General features: G+C 40.1%; 1 protein-coding gene, 1 long non-coding RNA gene and 1 other non-coding gene across 6 annotated transcripts; all 3 read left to right on the top strand.

Moving 5' to 3' along the window:
* Positions 1 to 628: 628 nt before the first annotated feature.
* On the top strand, positions 629 to 3,620 carry LOC125904334 (uncharacterized). 2 transcript variants are annotated; one of them, XR_007451421.1, is made up of 7 exons: positions 629 to 1,001; positions 1,588 to 1,735; positions 1,930 to 1,969; positions 2,334 to 2,378; positions 2,671 to 2,718; positions 3,182 to 3,235; positions 3,368 to 3,620. It is a non-coding gene; the product is annotated as an uncharacterized LOC125904334 (long non-coding RNA). The 2 variants fall into 2 exon arrangements; XR_007451420.1 differs by lacking the exon at positions 2,334 to 2,378 and having other exon boundaries at positions 631 to 1,001.
* LOC125905424 (small nucleolar RNA SNORD52) lies at positions 2,013 to 2,079 on the top strand. Its single transcript, XR_007451643.1, has one exon. It is a non-coding gene; the product is annotated as a small nucleolar RNA SNORD52 (small nucleolar RNA).
* A 2,824-nt stretch (positions 3,621 to 6,444) lies between the features above and the next one.
* lg17h6orf47 (linkage group 17 C6orf47 homolog) lies at positions 6,445 to 23,373 on the top strand. 3 transcript variants are annotated; one of them, XR_007451416.1, is made up of 4 exons: positions 6,465 to 6,962; positions 7,220 to 7,267; positions 8,452 to 8,694; positions 18,696 to 23,373. XR_007451416.1 is itself a non-coding variant. In XM_049601627.1 (3 exons), the coding sequence occupies exon 2, from the start codon at positions 7,761 to 7,763 to the stop codon at positions 8,685 to 8,687; it is 927 nt and encodes a 308-aa protein (XP_049457584.1). In that variant the 5' UTR covers positions 6,445 to 6,742; positions 7,220 to 7,760; the 3' UTR covers positions 8,688 to 8,694; positions 18,696 to 23,373. The 3 variants fall into 3 exon arrangements, 2 of the variants coding, with proteins under 2 accessions (XP_049457584.1, XP_049457583.1); XM_049601627.1 differs by having other exon boundaries at positions 6,445 to 6,742; positions 7,220 to 8,694; XM_049601626.1 differs by having other exon boundaries at positions 6,445 to 6,962; positions 7,220 to 8,694.
* Positions 23,374 to 24,087: the final 714 nt, after the last annotated feature.

The raw sequence follows: 24,087 nt of genomic DNA, 5'->3' as shown, positions 1-24,087 counted from the left end.
ACCCCATTTATGGCACTGGAATTGGTCGGTTGTTGATGTAGCCAGTGGCACCGCGGTAGAAAGCCGTTTGACCAAGAGCTCTTTGCCTCTCTTCACATCTCTCCAGTGCCTTTTTTGCTGGATCTATTCGATGCAAGCTCTTAAAGGAAGCCTCCTTAATTTTATTAATAATACAGAATTTGTCCCCAACAAGCCAACCTTGTTGCCAGTTAATTTAATCATAAAGCATAGCCCAAGAAAATTTTACGGACTTCATTTGTTCAAATTAGCTATCCCAAAAGTATCCCAAACGAAAAAATGTATATCCTAATCATAGATTAATTGCCATTATGTTTTTAGATGTTCTTGTTTCGTTTTATTAAATGTTCATTTAATACCTGGTATTTGTATAATTTGTTGTCGGTAAACGCAGTTGGGAGAAATTTTCTTGCAGGGCTTTCTGCCAGAAAGAGACCTCTTGGTTAAGACTGGGGGGAAAAAATCGTAGTTTGGGTTTAAATGAACAGGTTTTTGTCATTAAGAGCTTCCTTGGAGAACGGAGAGTGCCGCAAACAGGCATTATTTAGGACACCTTAAGCACGCACGCGGTGCTCTGAAGGACCCTCCTTATATAAACCGTGGCTCAACGATGATTCAGTCTTTTTTAGACAACTCTTCCTGTGACTGGAAGAAATCGCTCGGTTGTCAGGACTTTTCACCAGTTACAGTACCTCCAAGACAATCGTGGAAGGTAAATGTGATGCAGTTTGAGTCTTGCGGTGCCTTCTAGGCTTCTGTAGCGGTCACTCTGCGAAAATGGGACAAAGAGCAGCGTCTGCAATGTGTCTGTGATGCCGAGCACATGACACGGCGAGAAGACTGTAATGGAGGGTAAAGAACCTGACGTTAACCCGTGAGCTCTCAGTAGATCGTGTAATGAGTCCCCACATTGAGTTCGCAGAGCTGAGGCCTGAGTGTCCAAGGAACTCCTGAAGAATCAAGTTTGGAGATGGATGAATAAAGTGAGTGATTTTAATATGGTACTCTGTCATAATTTGAATAATTGAGAACAAACATGAGTCTGATAATATTTTAATAAATCTGCATCAGATCTAAAAGGATGTGGTGTTACTGTGACTTACTGCAGGCATGAAAAGACACTGGTGTTTGCAGGGGTTGCAGCCCCCTCTGCAGGGATTTAGCCAAGACTCTGTCCCATCCTCATTAAATATGAAGAGGCACTAGTGTATTTTTTTCTATTCATTTGCTTGTAAATTTTCTTCTATCTCCAGACTACATGGTGGCCTAAATGCTGTAACAGATGGCTTTTAAAATGCATGTGTTAAATGGTAGAATTCTCATTAATCTCCTCCTAATAACCAGATGCATTTCCAGGGATCTATGTCCTCATTGGTAACCACATCTACAAACATCTTTATGGAATCAAATTATAACTAAATTGATCTTTCTTGTAGATGTTTTGATTTTTGGGTTACACATTAAATTTAATTTAAAAATGTGTTCATGAGAAAGGAGATGAGACACCTTAATACTATTTATGACAAAGCCTTGACTGTGTAATGGAAATTACCCACGTTGCTGTTTCAGGATCACACTGACTAAAGATGGATGCAGCATCCACATCAGGCTTCTCAGAGCTCTCAAGGAACATGATGTCCTTCCCCTTCCTCCTGGCACTACAATACTCAGTAGTCCTAACCTGAGTGACTGTAAAGTCTGCAGCCATGAGCTGATGGTGAGTCAGGATGGGATACCACAGAATGAGATACTATAAAAACGATGACATGCTACTGTGATGATTCACAAGACTAGAGTCTCTGATTATACTATGAAGCTCTTTCACAGTGCACTGAGCGTGCATATTACTGATTGTCTGTATGAACTGCCAACAGTAGAGCTGGTTAATACTGTTTTCAATTCTCTCACCAGGTGTTCAGACTTGCTTGATTAGATGGAGACAGCTGTCTAGGTAAGTCTGAGATTTAAAAGCCTCTGTTTTGTGCTCTTCTATGTGGAATGATGATTTCATAGACTAGAGTCTCTGACAAATCATGATGCTGTTTTCACAGTGAACTGATAATATTTTAATAAATCTGCATCAGATCTAAAAGTGGTATGTTTTAACTGTGACTTCATGCATAAATCACCTAGACCTTATTGCAGCTTGACATTTTTGGAAGACTCTGTCCCATCCTCATTAAATATGAAGAGGCACTATCTTTTGTTGTTGTTGTTGTTGTTGTTTTTAGTTCAGCATTGCCATGTAAGTCATTTGCACACACCTGAAACTTGCTTTAGTATGCTAATCAACATGTCTGCTTTTATTAAAGCAGCATTATCATGGCATAGTGAGACAAGTATGGACAGATGGACATAAGGTTTGTGCTGCATCACTTGTGATTTTTGATCATAATGGCAGATTAACTATTAATAACTGGGAACTCAAAGATCTGGCTCACCCAAATAAATAAACAGCTTAGTATAGTTTAGAGTTAGCTGTCATGTTTTGAGTGAATAGGAGGTGCATCTGATTTCTGTTGCCACCATAGCAATAATAAAGCCTTAAGTGTGATTGCAGTAAATGGGCTAAAACATCCTAACTGGTGTGGGCCCTGAACCTGTCCTTGTTTTGCCAAATGATGGTATTGATGATGTAAATTTGCCTTGCAGCTCATCTACACAATGACAGAAAGCAATCACCGCAACAGTTCCGCAGCTGTAAGTACTGACTGGAGTCCTCAATCTCAATCCGAGTCCAACGGGTCCCGAAAAGCCCAATGGGTCAGACTAGGTTTAAATGTGCGCTGATTGGTTGGCTAGGGCCTTGGCTGTTGGGAATTTTGTATGTTTTAATACATAAAAATTTAAGTGAGCCCTCTGTGCTTCATTTATTTTTATAATGTAAACCCACCATTTACTATAGACTTCTAGATTGATTTAGGAGAGAGCGCAGCCAGGCTCCGTGCTGTGCTGTCATTCCTCCCGGATGGAACAGGGGCTTGGAATAGCTTTTATCTTGTAGCTTTTGTGTCTGAGTTTGGTCAATGATGATGCAGTTATTGGTTCATCTGATCCTAACTGAAGTCTACTCGCAGCGCACTGAGACACTCAGACTGTTGGAGCTTCTGTTGAAGAATTTGTGGATGCAAAGACCAGTGTTAATCTATTTCTATCCTGTCAGGTGTTACTGGGGCACTCCAAGCTGGATTGCATCCAGACACAATGAATTAACCAGGTTGGTATTGATGTGATGGGGTTCAGGTGTTTTGCAGAGCTTCCTGACAGACTATAAGACTTGTTAAGGGTGAGTGACACTGAAATTCAAATGTGCTGAGAATTAACCCCAAGATTTAATGTCCCTTTACAGGTGCTGCAACTTGTGAGTTGGGACCCCTGAAAGCTTCAAAGATGCCCAATATCAAGTCATCCAGGAAACAAAGCAGTAACTGTCTAAATGCATCCCTATTGTTTTTGTTATCCATAGAAGTTACTGGCCTCTGAAAATGGGTTCTTAAGAGTTGTTTCCTGCCTTGTTGGTGCAAAGCTTTTTGCCCCCGGCTGTAAATGGCTGACATTTACATGCATTTAAAGACATTTCAAATAAATGGTTGACAACACAATGGCTTGTTTTTTTTTCCCCTTCTCCAGTGATGGTAGGTCAATTGCAATAAAATGAACCATGTGGCTAAAAGCTGTTATGGGATGCGACTGATCTAAGTTAGAAATAAGCACATTGACTCAAGTACTTGACGGTTTGAGTAGTTGAGTATTTATCATTTGGACCTCAAGGGAAATGCCACCTAAACTAAGAATTCTAATGTTGCGTCCATGGCTTGGGAAAGTTGAGTCAATAGGCTTGTTCCAGATGAGCCAGGCCTCTGCAGATTTGATCACCGACGGTGCACAATGCATGCCGTGGAGTTTTGTGACTTCGTCCTGACTTGCTCTGACTTATTTAAAAAAAAAAAAGTGGACAGTGATAATCTTGCGACAGCAAGGTGGCTGCAGTTTTTAGAGCCAGGTGCTGCAGTTCTCCACCGACTGCAAGACCTGGAGCATGATGGGGAAACGCCTGGCTCTCGCCTGATCTAACAGCTGATTGGTTCAGATGTTTACTCAACAATATGATGTTTTAGATAAACTTTTAATTTGTCTTGAATTTCAGAGATTTAAATTTTGTCTGATTTGAAGGTTTATTCTGTTAAGAGTGTTGTGTGATGGTGAAGTTTAGTTGTCAGACTGAAAACATTCAAACTATAAATGGTCTACTGTTCATTAACACTGGACTGTTTTATTATTGAAGTTGCCTGTTTAGCATCACAGAGACTTGTCAGTGAAATGTGATGATTCTTAAAATAACATCTGTACAGATGTGATGCCCTGACTATATCTGATCTTTAATGAAAGCTGTTGTGTATTTTTTTCCTCTGAAAATGTTAGCCTTATAGTCAAAAACAATTCATTTAGCCTATGTAGTTAAGGGGACAAGTCAGCTCTGCTGCAACTAACTGACTCACATGAAAGCTCATGCAAAATGGAGGTTGAACCATGAACAGAAATGAAAATAAGAAAATGAAATTAAATAAATCCATGTATCGTAAAAAGAAACAATTGGAGACTGAAAATGAATGGGTCTGATAACATTTTTAATAAATTTACATCATATCGGACAGGATGCACGTGTTTCTGTGACTTCCTGTACGGACTGAAAGCTGCTGGAAACTGTCCGACTTTGCGTCTTTTTTGTCACCGCCGCCTGATCGCGTCTACTTTCCAGGCGAGGCGCAATTCATCTCGAACGAGTCTAATGTTTGTGATTATGAGATAGGCTACTCTGTCAAAACCAGAAACCAGAAGGAAGTCTCAAACTTGTGATGTCATCCAAGAGTGAATTCCGGAGCTGCTTTAAATTGCCTGATTTTTGTGGATCCACAGAAGTCTTTTGTAGCAAAGTGAGCTTTATTCTACTGTAGTGTTCCTGGCTCTGAAACAGAGAAAATGTACCCATATACTCAGAACATTCCCCTGGGTGCTCTGTGTCACCTACAACATCTTTCAACATTTATTGTCCACGCAGCAGCTCCAGACTTAATACTTTTTTTTGGATTTGGGAGAGTTGTTTGTTTACTAGTATTGAGATCAGATATGATTCAATATTCAAAATATGACCAACAAATAAAATTAATTGCTGTGAATGAAATCAACCAGCTGTTATGCAGTTAGTCATCACAACCTCTTGAGTTGCACGATGCTGCATGCATATTAATGACCCAACCTATTATCTAATGTCAGTGGTGGAAAGAGTATTAAGATCCCTAGGTACTAATACCACATTGAAAATTCTCCATGAAAAGTAAAAAATGCATTCAAAACTTTAAAGAAAAACTATGCAGTATCACCAACATGTACTCAAAATATCAAATGTAAAAGTGTTCATAGTGTAGTAAAATGTTCCCTGACAGTGTTTTCCTCCTCTATCTGATCTCTGGATTAATATTCCTGATGCATTCATGTGTATGTCATTTTACTGCTGTACATGTTTAAGGTTGTGCTCATTTAACTCATTTATATACTTTTGGGTAGTTTAATCTACAGTAATGTATCAAATTCTATAAGTTCATCATATGTTTGTAGCAGGACTGTCCTGTAAGATCATGTGTCGAAAAAGTCCCTGTTTTCAACTTTGAAATGATGAGTTTTCTAGCTGATCCAGGAGGGGGTTTAAAGTTTATTTAGCTGAAGAGGTAGGATAATTTTCTTAACACATAGGGAACACTTCATCCATCAATTTATCACACACGTTCAACATCAGGACATAAAGATACATAGTTTTCACCGGACAGGACGGGGATGATGCAATCTCATCTGAAAAGTAACTCAAGTTGTCAGACAAATTTAGTGGAGCAAAAAGTAGCCTACAGCTTCCCTCTAAGAGATGGTCTTGATAGTATAAAGTTACATAAAATGAAAATACTCAAAAGTGCAAGTCCCTCGAATTTGTACTTATGTCTGCTACAACACTTGAGGAAATGTACGTAGTTACATTCCAACACTGTCCAATGTACATAAGACAACTTTGAAATAAATGGTTATGCGTAATGAGATCTTTGACAAGTAAAAGTGCATTGTACAGATAAAGTATTTTCGAACAAAAGGCTGAATGCTAAAGTGCATACACATGTGCTACACTCTGGCATGTTGCTGTGACCAGATCTTCATGGTCTTCACTGTTTTAAAATATATTGCATTGCCAAGTGTATATTGGACTGATCTGCAGAAAACGACTTTCCTCACTTGTTATTTAAGGCTGTACAGTTGCATAAAAAGGGCTGTTCGATGGTTAAAACAATAAAATAGGCCCTCGTCCTCCCACGTAGCCAGCTGCAATGTAACCACCCGATTGCATGTTCCTGAAAACTAAACCATATGGGGTTTGAGACCACACCCTCGTAATGCACCCTGTCATAAATGTAGATAACTGTTACACACTGTCCGCGGAAGTGAATTAAAACAATCAAGACTATGGCCATATTTCTACGCGTGGAGTAGTATTTTTGTGTATAACACGTTTACATATGACAAATGACAGGAGCAAAAGCATGAACTACTAATGGTCAGCCATGCTTTTATTTTGAAGGTTGAAAACGAACCGGTAGTCCGTCTCCTTTGTTCTCATTATTAGCTAGGTAGGCTAAACATTTAAGTCGACTGGCCAAGCGGACCTCCCCTCCGGATTTTGCTGGTTAGTAGTACCGTTAATGGCAACGTACCTGTCGTCAGTTAGCTCTAGCTGGAAGCTAACTTTATAACGTTACAACACACAAAAGATAGACCCGTTGGTGTGTTCGTAACATGGTGTCTAGAAGTTGAGGAACTTGGTTTGTGTCGAGTTATTTGATGCTAACACGAAGGGCTAACGTTAGCTACGGTCTGACGGAAAAACTCAACTAACGTCGCTGAAGGTGAGCATTTGTTTATCATTTTAGTTAACGTTCATAATAAACACCATAAATTCGAAAATTGTTTACAGAAATTGTATAAAACCAACGGACACTAGTTGTGAACCAATTTTAATTTCTAGTGAAAACCTAATTTACAGGTTAGCGAAGACAACTATCAAGACGTGTGTAACATTAGCTAACTGGCATTGATGTTGACAAGGAATTGAAAGGAAGCTTTAATGCTTAACCGTCTTAATTGTCTCTTCTTTAATTTGCAGGGATGCAGAGTGGAGTAATATGTTCCGGGAGACTGAACAGTTAAACAGGTTTGTCAAGCAATGACGTTAACGTTAATGTTAACGTGAAGCCTCACGTGGAAGTAGCCGTTGCTAACTTGCTTATTGAGCATATCTGAAAGTAATGTTGAGTTACTGAACGCAACCTTGGCAGCTCCAAAGGTTGCCATATTGTAAAAAAAAAAAAAAAAAAAAAAGAAAAAAAAAAGACATGTAGACGAGAAGCCTGACTTATAAATGCTGGCATTTCATTAAGAGAGTCACAAGTAATATAAGGAGGGGTCATTCCTTGTTTCTGTTGAACTGCTCAAACACACCCACAGGTGTGTCTATGGCCTGTGGACGTCATTTTGCCTAAACCTGAATCCTTGTGAACAAGTATTACAACTTCACAGCTGAACTGGCAATACGTGCATGCCTTTCCAGTAAGCTCTCAAAGCTGCCTGCCCAACTTCATTGAGAGGAGCTGAAAACTGAGTGTCTGCTAATTTTAATTCACCTCCAACAATCTCTGTGAGAAAGCATGACAGCTGTGGTAGGCAGAGCATGGGGGTGGGTATTGGGCTCATGGAACAGCAGAGCGGTGTCAGAGAAGACCACAGTGGTGAAAGCCAAGGGCCAGGAGCATGGCTTCAGAGGAGAGGGCCTCGGGGGGTGGACTTCTTGGATCTGGGGAGGGTGGAGATGTCAAAGTGACCAAAGTAGTCCAGTAGAGGAGTACTGGGAGGCGCAGGAGAGGCTTCAGCCCATGGAAATTGAAGATCTTGGTGCAGGGAGACAGGAGACAGATGCAAGTTCAGAACAAGTATCTAGATGGTGGAATAAGTATCTCCCAACTTCTTATTTTTCGTGGCCAAGAAAAACAGAAACAATTGGATTAAGACGAAGGAAATGTGATGTTCAAAGTAGAGATGCACGGGACTGTGATATTGATGGAGACTTTTCTGACTATGGAACACCTCCTCCTTCTCCTACACCTCCTTCCTCTCAGCTGACATCTCCTTTTCGACTCTTTGCGCACAGCTGGAAGGTGGAAATCCTACCAGAGCACTACGAGATTTGTTTTAACTTCCTCCGCCACTTGTTTGATCTGTTCGTGGTTGGCTTCCTGTGGACCGTGTCCCCCCCTGCCAAGCTGATCCTGGAGGTGTTGGGGGTCCAGGGAGCACTGAGGCTGTGGTTTCATGGTATGGCCATGTTTTTTGTCTCCACAGTTGGAATGGCTGGATTACTCTGGTTGATCCAGGAGTATCTCCCTCAGTTTGCTTTGATCTATGGCATCATCCAGGCATTGGTGATCTCTGTCAGTGTTCGACAGAGTGTGATCCTCAGCATAGAAGAAGAAAAAGAAGAAAATGATGAGGGGGGCAAGGAGACCGAAAAAATGGAAGACTGCAGGGAACATAAAGAAAAGGTTATGTCTATAAACAACAAGGTGAAGACAAGTTAAATAAAAGGTAAGCCCCTTAATTTGTCTGATGTGCTGTTAGATAACATTTAGATAACATTTTACCACCTGATAAGTTTTTTTTTTAATCTAACAGTGTGGTGTTCTATCAGTGTTTTGGTTTTATGACTGTATATGTTAAACTAAAATTACAAAAATTTGCAAACCAAAAATGTGAGTGCATTACATCACCATGAAAAAGTGCTTAATAACAAAAGCAGGTAAAAGGATGGACAGCTGAAGATGTACTGTCACTGAAAGTAATCTCCAGGATATAAAATGAAGCTTGATGAGCCCTGCGGGCCCCTCATCATGGACAGCTGTAGCAAAACACTCGAGTAGTCTAGTCTGGAAGTGATGAATGCATGAAAATACTACTTGCACATTCACTAATAATAATCCTATACTGCTAATATATCACCCAAAAGGGCAGTTTTTCTGCAGAACAAGCACTTTAGAAAATGTCTAATTTAGTTATGCAGGACTTTGAATGCTGTACTTTAGAGTTTTATATATTGTGGCTAGAGTTGTACCGATACCAGTATCGGAAATGCCCCCAATACTGCCTAAAATGCGGCATCGGCCATCGGTGAGTACAGCCTACGACCAATCTGATACCATGTAATGCCTCACGTCATTACGCATATGCACGCTACAGGCAAAAGAAACGGAAAGGGAGCGGAGTAGTTTTATGGCATTCATTCTACTATTATGTATTTATTTCTTAATATTTTACATAGAATTTTAGGAGTTGAGACATACAACAATTCATATCCCATCCATTTTTATTTCACGCGCTGGCATTGTATCAGTACTCGGTATCGGCAGATACCTAAGGTTCAGGGATCGGAATCGGTTTTGGGAAGAAAAAAGTGGTATCGGTACATCTCTAATTGTGGCATTGCTACTTTTATAAAGGTGAAGTATCTGTTTCTTTTGACACTGCTTTTAGAAGCGTTTAAAAATAGAGGAGCTGTAGATAAGAGTGGTTAGTTGTTTAATAGATAGCCAACCCTGATTTTGGCCACAGTTTGGTGAGTTCTGGTCATGCTCTAAGGAATTTGATAAAGGCAAGACATAATCATTTTAAGTGGCAATAAAGCTAAGTATTTATGCACAGTACATACTGCCAGTTTAGAGTGAGTTCTTTTCAGCTGCATGTGAAACCTTGTTATTGAAGACAATCACAATGGTATTTGTGTCTAGTAGTAGTTCACTTTGGTCTGAACGGAGAGTTGCCATTGTGGTAAGATCAGTTTGTATAGTTGAATGGGCTATTTTATTGTAGTGATCAGAATAATACTGAACTGTGTTACATGGAGATTCTGGAAGAACTTGTGTTTTATTTGTTGGTTAAGGGGCGTGTGCTCATACATCCTGATGTATTTGTTATCCTGCATTAAGCGCATACTTATTATTACTTATTATACTTACTAGGCTGGGATTCAGTTATTCTAATCCAGATACTGTGAGAGAAACAGGTAAAATATGTACTGCTCCCTCAGTTGGCATTCAGCATTCACACACACACACACACACACACACACACACACACACACACACACACAAAGTTAGGCCATCATGCATTTGTTTTGATCATCTTACCATAGAAAAGGAAATATAAGATTCTCTGGGTGGTGTGAAACTGATACCACTGGCAAAAAATAAAATGATTTCTCAGGGAGATAGATAATCCAGTTTATTTGCCCGAGACTTCTGATCTCCAGCTGCTTCAGTTGTTCTCAGAGAAATGTGTCATTAGTGTATATTATGTGGAAACAACCATTAGCCTGACAGCAGAGATGAGGGAATACATTTTGTGGAAATAAATACTCTAATAACTTACTCTGGACTAGGGATGGGTACCGAAACCCGGTAATAAATTGGCCCCGGGGCTAAATTATCAAAGAGCGTAGTATTGATAAGCTCTGACGGTATCGGTTCATTCATGGGTATTTCAGTTTAATTAATTATCCTGCAGCCTCTCATCTGCGCTCTGTGCCAGGGCTGAACTCCTTCACATCCACATCCACACACACATAGATACGACAAACATAACCGGTGAACAGCCAAGCGGCCGCGGTGGTAACAAAGTTCACATCAGCTACACTTGTTACTGTAAGTGAAATTAAACCATAGAGATTAAGAAGCCAATAATTTATCAATACATGTGTTTAGCAAGCATGAACATGTAGACAATGATATTCAGTATGCTCTGTCCACAGTCTCTAACCCACCGCCCCCAATGTTATGTTTTACGCGCTGATTTAGACAGCACTTGAATTCTTACTAATAAGCTCAAAAGATAGCTGTCTGTATGTAGACTAACTTAGTTGACATTTCTTGTAAAATTGGGCAGATACTTTTAATCTTAGCTGCTGGCTGAGACAAAGCCCCTCCTCTCTCTTCTAGCACTAATGTTACCTGCATACAGTGAATCACATCAGCAGCGAGGGAGCAGAATAGAGGACAGGTGGACAGAGGACAGGAGAATACTAAACTTCACTCAGTAGTGTCATGTCAGGAATATTATTTATATAGTGACTTTGCTGTTGTAAAAAATGCTGCTCTAGAAACTAGGGATGTCCCGATCCAGCTTTTTCACGTCCGATCCGATACCGATATTACAGCCTTGAGTTTTGGCCGATACTGATACTGAACAACTACTTAATCGGGTTAGTTAGAATGATCCACAACAGCTGGTATGAGAACTGACCCATTTATTGTTAACAGGATTAAATAAACAAACTTTAAACTTGAACATTAACATTAAATAAAAAATATAGCTGGTTTGCTTTGGCTGCTTTGGCCCCTTAATAAATAGAAAATAAATCAACACAAGAAATCTTTAAAATGTCTAACATTGAAATTAAAATAGCAGCAAGACTCCACACGCTTGTGTTTGGCTCCCTAATAAATAAATAAAAAAGATTAACACCACAAGACATTGTTGACATTTAACAAACAATGCAGCCTTTCCTTTTCAGTTATTTTTGTAGCGTGAGTGCCAGCCTGGTGCACAGGCACACAATATTGTACAACTGTTTAAACAAGCAATAGTCCATCCATGGCTCCAATTTCACTAATTGTGCCCATCAGTGCTCTTAACTTAAACAGTAAGAGTGTAAACCAAATAAAAATATCACTCTCAAAAAACCAGAGCAGAAAACAAATGAAAAACTGGATCGGAGTTCTTGGATCTGCATTTTTCCATGCAGTCCGATCCGATGCCGATGCCCGTTTTTTGCTAATATCTGCGGCTGATACCGATCCGAATATCGGATCGGGACATCCCTACTAGAAACAACAATTTGTTTTATTTAAAAATATTCAATAATCCTCTTCTGAATTTATTCTTTTTAAGTAAATATATTCTAAAAAGCAATTATTTAGAAATGAAAAAGAACCGATAAGAATACTGATGAAGTACCGGATTGATGAGGAGTATCGATAAAAGTAGTATTATCGATAAAATCTTAATAATACTCATCCCTACTGTGGACCCATACACCTCCATCATTACATTGTGATGTATGGAGGACTATTGATTGGTCGGTCTGGAGATTTACACACCAAGACCAAAAACAGAGTTCAACAGAAGCAAACAAAGCTGTGCTATGGTAGTTAGTCTCCTTTCCCTCTCAAGCCCTTTTTAGATAGGAGTTGTGCAGATTTGCAGGAAAGCCCAATCAGTCTTTTTCAGCACTAGCAGTATAAAAACAAAATCGGGGAGTGCTGCAAAATGCTGCCTACCTACTTTTGTTTATACAGAATGCGCCTTTTTCGGGGCAGTGGGGGGCATGAGCAAGTAACAAAACGTGTAGCTCAGCGTGTGACGTAAACACTGACGTGGGAGGGAAGCCGCGGCTGGTCAGTCCTTCGGCGATTCTCTCATAAGTCGGCCCGTTCTTCACTGTCCCCGTCGTCTGACGGTTAAAGGGATAGTGCACCCAAAAATGAAAATTCAGCCATTATCTACTCACCCATATGCTGACGGAGGCCCTGGTGAAGTTTTAGAGTGCTCACATCCCTTGCGGAGATTGGCAGGTGGAGCAGCTAGCATATCTAATGGTAGACGGCGCCCCAGACTGACATCCAAGAACACAAAATTGAATCCACAGAGTACCTCCATACTGCTCATCCATAGTGATCCAAGTGTGCTGCAGCCGCGACATAAAAAGTTGTTTGGAAAAACGTCATATGAACTCTGTTTTTAGCCTCACTGTAGCCTGTAGCTCTGACTGCTTCTCTCTGCTCCACGTTCACGTGTGCACGCACAGGGTAATCGGTGATCTCGAAAGAGCAGCAGTCTCGTCAGTACTAATGTCTAGATTCTCAAGTGCAGGCATCGCCAATTCCCAGTCTGAGCAGCAAAGAATTTCCTTATCCGTTGGCATTGCTTTGCATTTGAAACAACTACACCACCAGGTTTCCAGTGCTCGACTCCGGTATTCTGCAGCTGGCTGGGGCTCATGAGCTGCGGCGGCTGCTTTGTCCAGTAGCCTGAGTTCCGTGCGTATACTCGGGCTCAAACAAATACGGCTCAACAAAGAAATGCTGTTCCTCCTCAATTTCAAAGTCTTCAGACATGTTGGGCTGTCCTTTGCTAAAAGACCGTAGTGCAAATGATCTTTTAGCTCTGTGGTTACGTTGTCTCCCCCTGCGGTGCACGTGTCACGTGATGTAAACACGGGTGAGCAAAGCTCATGCTTTTGTTGGTCTCGCGCAGGCGTGCACACGTGAGCGCGGAGCACAGCGACAGGCTACAGTGAGGCTAAAAACAGAGTTCATATGACGTTTTTCCAAACAACTTTTTATGTCGCGGCTGCAGCACACTTGGATCACTATGGATGAGCAGTATGGAGGTACTCTGTGGATTCAATTTTGTGTTCTTGGACGTGAGTCTGGGGAGCCGTCTGCCATTAGGTGTGCTAGCCGCTCCACCCGCCGATCTCTGCAAGGGATGTGAGCACTCTAAAACTTCACCAGGGCCTCCATCGGCATATGGGTGAGTAGATAATGGCTGAATTTTCATTTTTGGGTACACTATCCCTTTAATGGCCTCTTCGTTTGCGAGGGCAAGGAGGGCGCGCAATTCTTTGTCTCCCCAGTTGCTCATCTTTACAGTGTCAGGTTTGCGTTTCCCTCTTGCTACTAGCTGCTCGCTAATTCCTGCTATCAGCTGTTTCCTGTTTATCCACTGCCAGTGCGGTGTCATTGACAGCCCCTCCTGTTGCGGAAGGCCGCCTTGGTCTTTTTTAAACTAAATCTGATCTGAGACTCTTTTATCTGATGACATAGTTTCTCTAGATGGCATTGCTCTGGCCTCTAGCACTACCGTAAGAAACCTCAGAGTAACATTTGATCAAGATTTGTCTTTTAATTCTCATTTAAAACAAACCTCACAGACTGCATTTTTTCATCTGCGTAATATTGTGAAAATTAGGCCTATCCTGACCCGAAAAGATGCAGAAAAATTGGTCCACGCTTTTGTTACCTCAAGGCTGGATTACTGTAACTCTCTATTATCAGGTAGCTCTAGTAAGTCCTTAAAAACTCTCCACCTAATTCAGAATGCAGCAGCACGTGTACTAACAGGAGCTAAGAAACGAGCTCACATTTCTCCTGTTTTAGCTTCTCTGCACTGGCTTCCTGTAAAATCCAGAATTGAATTTAAAATCCTACTGTTAACTTGTAAAGCTCTAAATGGTCAAGCTCCTTCATATCTTAGAGAGCTCATAGTGCCATATTATCCCTCCAGAACACTGCGCTCTGAGAACGCAGGGTTACTCGCGGTCCCTAAAGTCTCCAAAAGTAGATCAGGAGCCAGAGCCATCAGCTGTCAGCCTCCTCTCCTGTGGAATCATCTTCCTGTTACGGTCCGGGAGGCAGACACTGTCTCCACATTTAAGACTAGACTTAAGAGTTTCCTCTTTGATAAAGCTTATAGTTAGGGCTGGCTCAGGCTTGCCCTGTACCAGCCCCTAGTTAGGCTGACTTAAGGTCAATTTCCACCAGATGCGTGTTGGTTGCGTCTCCGCTCCGGCACGGCAGCGGAGCCGATAGGATTCAATTCTAGTCAATGTGTGTGTTTCCACCGGCTGTGGCTGTGCTGCGTTCGGGCTCCGTCTCAGCTCCGGCACTCCGGAGCCCTCCGCAACAGATACGCAGGACTTCTATTTTTGCCCGACGCCGGAGCACAACGCAGCAATTCAGCACAGAGCAGATTGTGCGGGGCAGGAAGTCGTGCACAGAAACACAATAAAACATCCGCTTAATTTTCAAAATAAAATACAGTGTTCACGGCGGATCATATTTCTCTGCACTACACCTTAAAAACTACATAATGGGCAGAGGCAGGCCTGAAGTCAACAGGTCAGAGATTTTCAGACGTCATTTCACCCCTTGAACACCATGGACGAGGAGATATTAATCATGGCAGTGCACAGATGTCTTCCGGCGGAGCTGCACCGCACCGCACAGCAAACGCAGCCGGTGGGTATTGACGGACGGCGGAGCACACAGCGAATAAATAATCCGGCGTTAGGCCTAGTCTGCCAGAGGACCACCTATAATACACCAGGCACCTTCTCTCCTTCTCTCTCTCTCTCTCTCTCTCTCTCTCTCTCTCTCTCTCGTATCCTATTACTGCATCTTACTAACTCGGCCATTCTGTATGTCACTAACTCGGCTTCTTCTCCGGAGCCTTTGTGCTCCACTGTCTCTCAGATTAACTCAAATCGCAGCGGTGCCTGGATAGTGTGACGTGTGTGGTTGTGCTGCTGCCGTGGTCCTGCCAGATGCCTCCTGCTGCTGTTGCCGTCATTAGTCATACTTCTACTGTTATTATACACATATGATTGTTGACACACATGTATACTGCCAGATATTAATATATACTTTTAACATATTGTACCACAATAGCCAGAACTATAACATTATTACTTTCATTAATGTTGTTGTAAGCTACTGTCAATACCGTCTGTCCTGCATCTCTCTCTCTCGCTCTCTCGCTCTCTCTCTCTGTCTCTCTTTCTGTCTCATTGTGTCATATGGATTACTGTTAATTTATTATGCTGATCTGTTCTGTACAACATCTATTGCACGTCTGTCCGTCCTGGAAGAGGGATCCCTCCTCAGTTGCTCTTCCTGAGGTTTCTACCGTTTTTTTCCCCCTGTTAAAGGGTTTTTTGGGGGGGGGGGGGGGGTCCTTATCCGCTGTAAGGGTCCAAAGGACAGAGGGATGTTGTATGCTTTAAAGCCCTGTGAGGCAAATTGTGATTTGTGATATTGGGCTTTATAAATAAAATTAAAAAAAAAAAAAAAAAAATTAAAAAAGACATTATGAAACAACTCTAATATACAGGGGTGAAAGTAGTTTTAGATTCTTGCCGGTGCTATTACCAAAACCTTCATTGCTTCATATTGTTTACCTCTCCTAGCTTCATGCATTTTGAATAGCAAAGTCAAAAACCAAACAAATAAAAACATTTCAATTTTTTTTTTTCTTTTTAACAGTATTTTTAATTATGATTTTTTCATAAACATACAAAAGGAACACATTACAAACAAACAAACAAACAGTGGCCACAGAAATGACACACCTTACTGAAATCTCTGACATAAGATATACACTGAACAACAGCTCTGGTGGACATTCCTGCAGTCAGCATGCCAATTGCACGCTCCCTCAAAACTTGCGACATCTGTGGCATTGTGCTGTGTGATAAAACTGAACATTTCAGAGTGGCCTTTTATTGTGGCCAGCCTAAGGCACACCTGTGCAATAATCATGCTGTCTAATCAGCATCTTGATATGCCACACCTGTGAGGTGGGATGGATTATCTCGGCAAAGGAGAAGTGCTCACTAACACAGATTTAGACAGATTTGTGAACAATATTTGAGGGGAAATGGTCTTTTGTGTGTATAGAAAATGTTTTAGATCTTTGAGTTCAGCTCATGAAAAATAGGAGCAAAAACAAAAGTGTTGCGTTTATATTTTTGTTCAGTGTACATAGCCCACAACCTACTTGGAAAAATAATTGCATACAATTGTGTAGGTGTACCGTGGGAGGTGTCATAGCACCTAAATAAACGTATGCACATAGTTAGGGCACACAAGTGTTCAGCCCATTACAATTGACAGTGATGCAACAACTCACCATCTTGGGAGGAGTAAGTGAAAAAAAGGATACAAACTTACATAAATTAAAGTATTGAAATTTTCAACAAAATTTCATGAGGCAAAATACATGAGTAATAAGTAAATGACAATCAATCACCAAGTAAGTAGAAATCTAACCTTATGACCCAAAGATGTCATTTTGCCAATTGTCAGTGCTGCAGTCAATCATTTCCTTTTGGACAATATTAGTGAATCTTTTACCAGTATATTTAAAGAAGGGTGTCCAAGTCTTAAAGAAAACTGATGTTTTATATTTGAATCTGTATGTAAAATATTCCATTGGTATTCGCTCAAATATCAGTTTATGCCATCCTATAATTGTAGGAGGTGCAGTAAACATTTCTATATTTTACTGTACCTGTATTGAGTAGAAAGAAATTAGAAACGCTTAACATGTAGAGTAAAATATTTCTTTTAATGTTTAGGGTGCTGGCATGTATGAAACTTTAATGAACACTCAAAACCATGCATGTCATTTTTTTCTTTTTCTCTTTTCCTCTTTACCTATTTTTCGTTGAAAAGACATTGATCAACATCCGCAATAAACTCAATAAACTATTAAAATATTTTACTATTTAAATCATGCTGACAGCATTTGAGCCAACCACAAGAATGTGTGGAATTTCGTTGGTTTTATTTAGAGTTTGCCATGTCCCTGTCCAAACGGTGTTTTTTGATGTCCGTGGTCCAGTTGTGGAAAAATCAAACATCCCAGTACAATAAATCAAACGCACCCAAACCGCTGTGTTTCGGAAGTAGATGCGCATGCGCAGTCACGTACTGCTGAGAGTGAAATCCCTGATCAATGGCTCACAAACAGCTTGTTCAAGCTGTTCTCTGTGTTGTTGAAATTAAACAAAATAACATGGAACATATCTGCTTATTATGCTAAGCAATTCGGGACGAGTTAAAAGCAATTAATAAACGGACAAAGTGGTATTTAAAACTGCATATATTGCTAGCAGATCTATTTTCTGGCCTAAAGTGCAGCTGTGACTGGTTCTGAATGTGGGCTTTAGCAGGCAGCCGCTCTCTCCTCTTCCTGGTACTGCGTACCGCCACTGAATCTTTTAGTGGTACGCAGTACGGGACCGTACCAGCTATATACCATTCTGTTCCAGTGTTTGGCTTAATATCAAATCAGTCTGAAAATTTTTTCACCGGCCCAACCCTAGCAAGAGGCTGGTACTGTGAAGGAGCAAGGGGTGGATCCGAGAAGCTGATGACCGTATGTCTGTCACTCAAAGCAGCCCGGCCTTAATTATGTGTAACTTTAAGCCATAATAAAATGATAATGGGTAAGTAACTTAAAAAAATTCACCCCCTGTACAGTTGTCATGAAGGGGGAAATTAGTTATAGAGGCCAAAACCGTTTTTGTATAAGGCTGTAAATATGATTATTTCTGTTATAAAGTTGGGCATTTTAACATGGGGGTCTGTGGGGATTGACTCACTTTTGGAGCCATCCTCTAGTGGCCAATCAAAGAACTGCAGTTTTTGGCACTTACCTGTTGCCTCAGAGGTTTCCCTTTGGTTACAACAGACAGTTTGGATAACAAGGTCCTTTCCATCTTGTTTTCTTTGTTTTCTCGTTTTCTTTTCCAATTAAGTTTGTTTCCAACCTGGCAGATCATATTGACTGCGTGTGTTTCAGATTTGCAGTATTTTGCAATATCAAAGTTTCTCGAAGAGTACAATATTATTACAGATAGAAATGATGGCCAAATATGTGAAATTAAAATCAAAGTTGAAATGCACCAAAACAATGGAGAAAAACAGTAACTACTCCTGCTGTTTATTAAGAGTGCTGTGTCTTTTCCACAGATGGTGAGAAGTTACGGTGTGTCCAGGAGTCCACCAACATCAGTCCAGCTGTATCAGACCTCTTCCTGCGGGACTACACAGAGACTGTTTCACTACCCCACTGTGGTCTGCAGTGTGACTAAAGAACTGTATTATCCATTCATTACGAACTCTTAGTTTTACTCATGTCACTTTATGTGAAAACACTATTGATCTGCATTTTATAGACATCTGTCCTCAATTGATTTTAATGTTATCACCAAAATGTTGACATTGATAGCAGTGCAAAGTTTAGTATCAAAAAGCATACTCAGTAATAATAGAGGCCGTGGATGTTCAAGAAATGCCTTTTAAGTAAAAACACAGTAGAAAGTACACAGTATTTAGGGAATACTCTGTTGCTTTTCTTGTCCTGTGGGACTACTTTTCTCATGATTCGCCGTGAGGCAATTGCCTGCTTTGGGACCAAGTGATTGCCTTTGGTGCATTGTGGGTGAGGAGAAGTGAACAAACTTGACCCAAAACAACCAAATACACTGCCTGGATTAACAGAAATCTTAGGCATCACCACTGTGGAAAACTAAGTTCCAGGATTTCATAGTTATGCCTAAAAAGGGTGTGATAAGTAACCCTTCGCTGAAAAGAGAGACACTGATCAAATCATTTATATATGTTAAATAATAACTCTCACACCAGCAGACAGCAGTGGTCTGTATTCATCATCTTGACATTAGTTAGCACATGAGCAATTCAGTGTTGAAAGATCAAAGCATATTTACCTTATGTGGCAAGTTTGTTTTGGTCTCACTCCCTCATGACTTCAGCTCTCTGTTTACTTTCCTTACTCGTGTGTTTTTTTCTCGTGCTGAACTGAACTGCCAGTCAGTGTTTCATTCACCAACAGACTCTGCCGTTTGCGACGGGACACATTGCACTGACTAGGGTGACAGACGCTCGCTGACAGCCCAACATTGACTGACGGCCGACCTACAGCTTGGTGTGTCAGGGCCTTAAAGTCAAAGTCACATTACATGTCTCCCCAGCAAATATTCATTCCATCTTTAATTCAACTGAAGTTTGCAAGATGAACAAATTTAAGCATGCATTTCCTGATCTGGTGCCATCTCTAGCTGGCAACAATCACCTGCTGTTCAACTTTAACCTGCAAATTTACATGGTTGACCACTTGAAACACTGCGAAATGGAGATGCTGTTATCCTAACACTGTTATGTACCTAGTTTTGTGCAATATTAGACTCCCAGATTACTACATTTCACTTTGTTTACATACTGTTATTGTGCTGTTTAATTAAGCAATATCACATGAGAGGGAGTGATGTTGTACTGTGATATCGTCACGGCTGTGATTCGGTCGTAGACATGAAGCCGTAGGCCGAGTGCCGAAGACAATTACAGCCGATATCACAGTACAACATCACGAACTCTATGTAACGCAAACATGGTGCGCCAGGCACTTACTCTTTATACACATTTATCAGCACGTTTCCATTAATTGTGCAGCCGGTGAAATAAGTCTCTGGTGACTGCATGGTGGACTGTCGCTTCACAGGCACAGCCGACTCTGCCTTCTGATCTGACAGTATGTTGCTTTTCTCCAAGTCATTGAGCTCCGCTGATGAAACACTGACAAACCTGGATGTGTGCTCAGATGGATTCAGCTTCTCCTCTCCCTCATCTTTCTCTGATGACCATTCATAGTTCAATTCAAAACTTATTTTAGGAAATAAATCCATATTTTAGGCTGTTTGACAGTGGATGAATTAATTAGCCTACAACGCAACTGCTGACCTAACTGACACTAACCGTCAGTTTTGATTTGATTGTTGATTGCAATCAGCTGTGAGGTGGAGTGATACATACACAGTGAAATAACCGTGATGTTGTACTCCAATATCATCACAGTTTTACTGTCTCTCGACCAATCAGATTGCAGGGCCGGAACTAACTGTTGTATAATATTCATTTATTACCCACATCGAACCTGTGACATCACATTCTAGGGTAGAGTGCAAAGAAATTCTGTTGAACTAAAGGCTAACGGCTAATTTTACTGGAGCAGTTCCACATTTGGTCAATGGTGGGAATCCTGGGAGGAGAAATGGACTTAGTAACCAACACTGCTGATCGATTTACTAGTTTTGACACCTGTCAATAAGCACACACAGGTTACAAAATACTTTATTAAAGCCATAGGGTCTCCTTAATGCTTGACTCTAAGTATTGACCTCAAATTGAATGTTGACAATAAAATATTTTGGGAATGAAGACTAACTGAATGGAATGCAATGGTTGGTCCAGTGCTGGTTGTTTTCTTGAAGTAAGCATCTAATAGCTTAGAAGAAATGGTGTCATCACTTATCTGTGATGATTGCTTCTTAACTTAAATTAATATAACCTCGTCATTTCTGCTCATTAATTTGTTTTGTATTTTACATAGTTTCACATAATGATGGGCATGTCCAAAATTTGGCCTGGCGTACCCCCACAGACAAAATATACAGTATTTGACCAACCACACGTTGATTTATAAAGCAAGTTCACTTACTATCTTTTCTGTTCACCTCAAGATGGCAGGACAATCACACAGTTTGTAGACAAGCACCAAGTAGGAACTACGTATGTGGAACTAATGTGTTTTCATGAACAGATGGTAAACAAGCAAACTAACACGTAACAGCAGGCATTTTCTGCTAGGTAGCAGACAGGGCCACGGTAAAGAGGCGTAAAATCGAAAGTGAGGGAAGCCACTTTTAAGAGCAGTAGAAAGTAGAATTCTTTTTTATTGAGTAATAAAACACGTTGTGTTTTTTTTTTTTAAAATATCATTAATTCATATGATGCAAGAAGCTGGTCTCCTGATTTTCACAATATCTAATTTGGCCCCCATTCAAAAAAGTTTGGACACCTGTGTTGTTGGAGGTATCTGTTTAGAGGTTTCAAGTATTGACACAATACCAGCAGCACATTTAAATGTGCTCTTTTTTTCTTTTCTTTTTTTGCCTTTCACATTTTCTGTGCCATGATATTGCTTATTTTGAAGTTTTCTCCACTTGTTTTTATGTATTTTTACCTCCTTGCTATGCTTTCAATGTAAAGGTACAAAAATGAAAAGACCAAACATCTAACTTGATCTGAGTGCACAATAGCATGTTTTTGTACTTAACACTCCTGTTAAATTTAACCACATTTGCCTTGCATCATACATTCTCTCAATAGTATGTTGTGATAAACCATTTATTAAAAAATACATAAACTTTGAGTCTGCTTACATGTAACACAGCCTGTAAGTTGTGGAAGCCTGTGGCTGAATATATTAAATAAAATAAAAAATATCTATATGCGCGCGTGTGTGTGTGTGTGTGTGTGTGTGTGTGTGTGTATGTATGTACACACACACACACACACACACACACATATATATATGTATATATATATATATACACACACACACACATACGTATATATGTGTGTATGTATATATATATATATATACACACACACACACACACACATGTTAGGGATGGCCAATTTACAGTATTTTTGACATTTTATAAACCAAACAGATGTGAAAATAAAATGTAGATTAATTGATTTTTGATAATGTTAGTAACTAAAAGGATGGTCTTTTTTGTCATCAAATTTAATGATTGAATAGTTGACTCTGACAGATTTTTATATGAAGCCTGTCCTGCAATTATGGCAGAATTTAATTTCATTAGTAACAAGATAAATTAGGTCATATAAGAGTCCAGAGTGCCATTTTATTTTCAAGTTTAATTTGACAAAAAGAAGTGTTCATTGTTACAACAGAAGCGCAAGCAAGTCCAGTTGTCTACGCTATTAGCACTTACGATGTTATAACAGTGTTTTGTTAAGGGGTGTACTGAAAAAAATTTTTTTAAAGATATTTTTTGGGGCATCTTTACCTTTAATGGACAGGACAGGTAAGCATGAAAGGGGAAGAGAGAGGGGGGATGACATGCAGCAAAGGGCCACAGGCTGGATTCGAAACCTGGCTGCTGTGGCAACAGCCTTGTACATGGGGCGCCTGCTCTACCCACTAATCCACCGATGCCCCGTACTGAAAATAAAATTGGCACTGTATTTTTATTTTCATTTTCATTCTGTCAGCATTGACATATATCAAACAGTAAAGTTAGATTTTAAATTTGTAATTTAAATCTTTTCAATTGGAAAGTGAGTAATTTGATTACAAGGGTTCATTTTAATATTGGCATCTCTGGACTTCTATAAAAGTATGTAAAACTATCATATGCTTTTTTGTATTACACCAAATATCTATCAACAATTTTAGTTCCCAGAAAGTGACACAATGGCTTCTACTCTTTGTTGGCTTTTATTCAGTATTTGCTGAGTATGTATTGCAGATATATTAATGCTGATAGTCCCTTGTAAGTAATGCTATTTTACATGAGCAGCCAACACACCTAACAAGTTCTGGATAGCTAAAGAAGCGCTATCCTGCTATCTTTAATAAAGAGGAAGGACCTGACTTATAACCGTGGTGTAATCGTAACTTGGGGGGGGGGGACGGACGGAACGGAAGGAAGTAACTGCTGTGAACTACTACTGTACATCTAATTTATAGCCACTTTGAACTCCAAACTACCCTGAGGTTAAATGCTTTCACTGTCTAAATAAATCTGCTCTTTTATTAGAGTGTCTGCTTGTTCTTGATTTTCTACATGAAATTAAATAAATGCATTCATGACATGTTGATTAAGCTAGGATAGCCTTTACAGTACTAGAACCAACACAGAGTACAGAAGCAGAGCACAAAATGTTCCCAGCTAACAAAAAGTCCAGTATGGCTGTTTTTGCACGCAAGCTATTTAAAAGATACATTAAATAAACTGTGCTTGTGTTTCCTACCCTCCTGACAGCCATTTTTTTCCATTCATTTCAGTGTGCTACCAAATAATTAAAAACACTGACTTACTGCCTCATGGTTGCATGCCTCTACACACCAGTCACATTGAAGTACGTCATGTCTGTGAAAACATGGATGCTTCACACAAACACCTTAAGCACAGAAGGTCTATTAAACACAGTTTCAACGTGGGCACCAAAGAGAAGTGTCACCAGTTCAGTATCTGACCAAATTTCTCTCCTTCTGGCCCTGAGTAATGACATCGAATAATGTCCTGAAAATTGTGTTTGCAAAATATTATGATGTCACAGTGAAGTTAACACCTGACCTTTTGAATAGAAAATGTCATCACTTCATTTTATCCTATTAGACATTTGCATGAAATTTTGTCATAATTAGCATGATTTTCTGAGTTATGGCAAAAAAAAAGTGTTTTGTGAGGTCACCTTTGACCACCAAATTTTAATCAGTTCATTCTTGAGATATCATGTTCACGAGAGT

The sequence above is a fragment of the Epinephelus fuscoguttatus genome, linkage group LG17 (assembly GCF_011397635.1).
Source record: "Epinephelus fuscoguttatus linkage group LG17, E.fuscoguttatus.final_Chr_v1".
NCBI classification, from domain to species: domain Eukaryota; kingdom Metazoa; phylum Chordata; class Actinopteri; order Perciformes; family Serranidae; genus Epinephelus; species Epinephelus fuscoguttatus.
The sequence above is the reverse complement of the archived record's forward strand: the minus strand, read 5'-3'. Positions and strand labels throughout refer to the sequence as shown.

Excerpts from the sequence above, each read along its gene's own strand:
- lg17h6orf47 (XM_049601627.1), top strand. The coding sequence starts at position 7,761 with ATGACAGCTGTGGTAGGCAGAGCATGGGGGTGGGTATTGGGCTCATGG.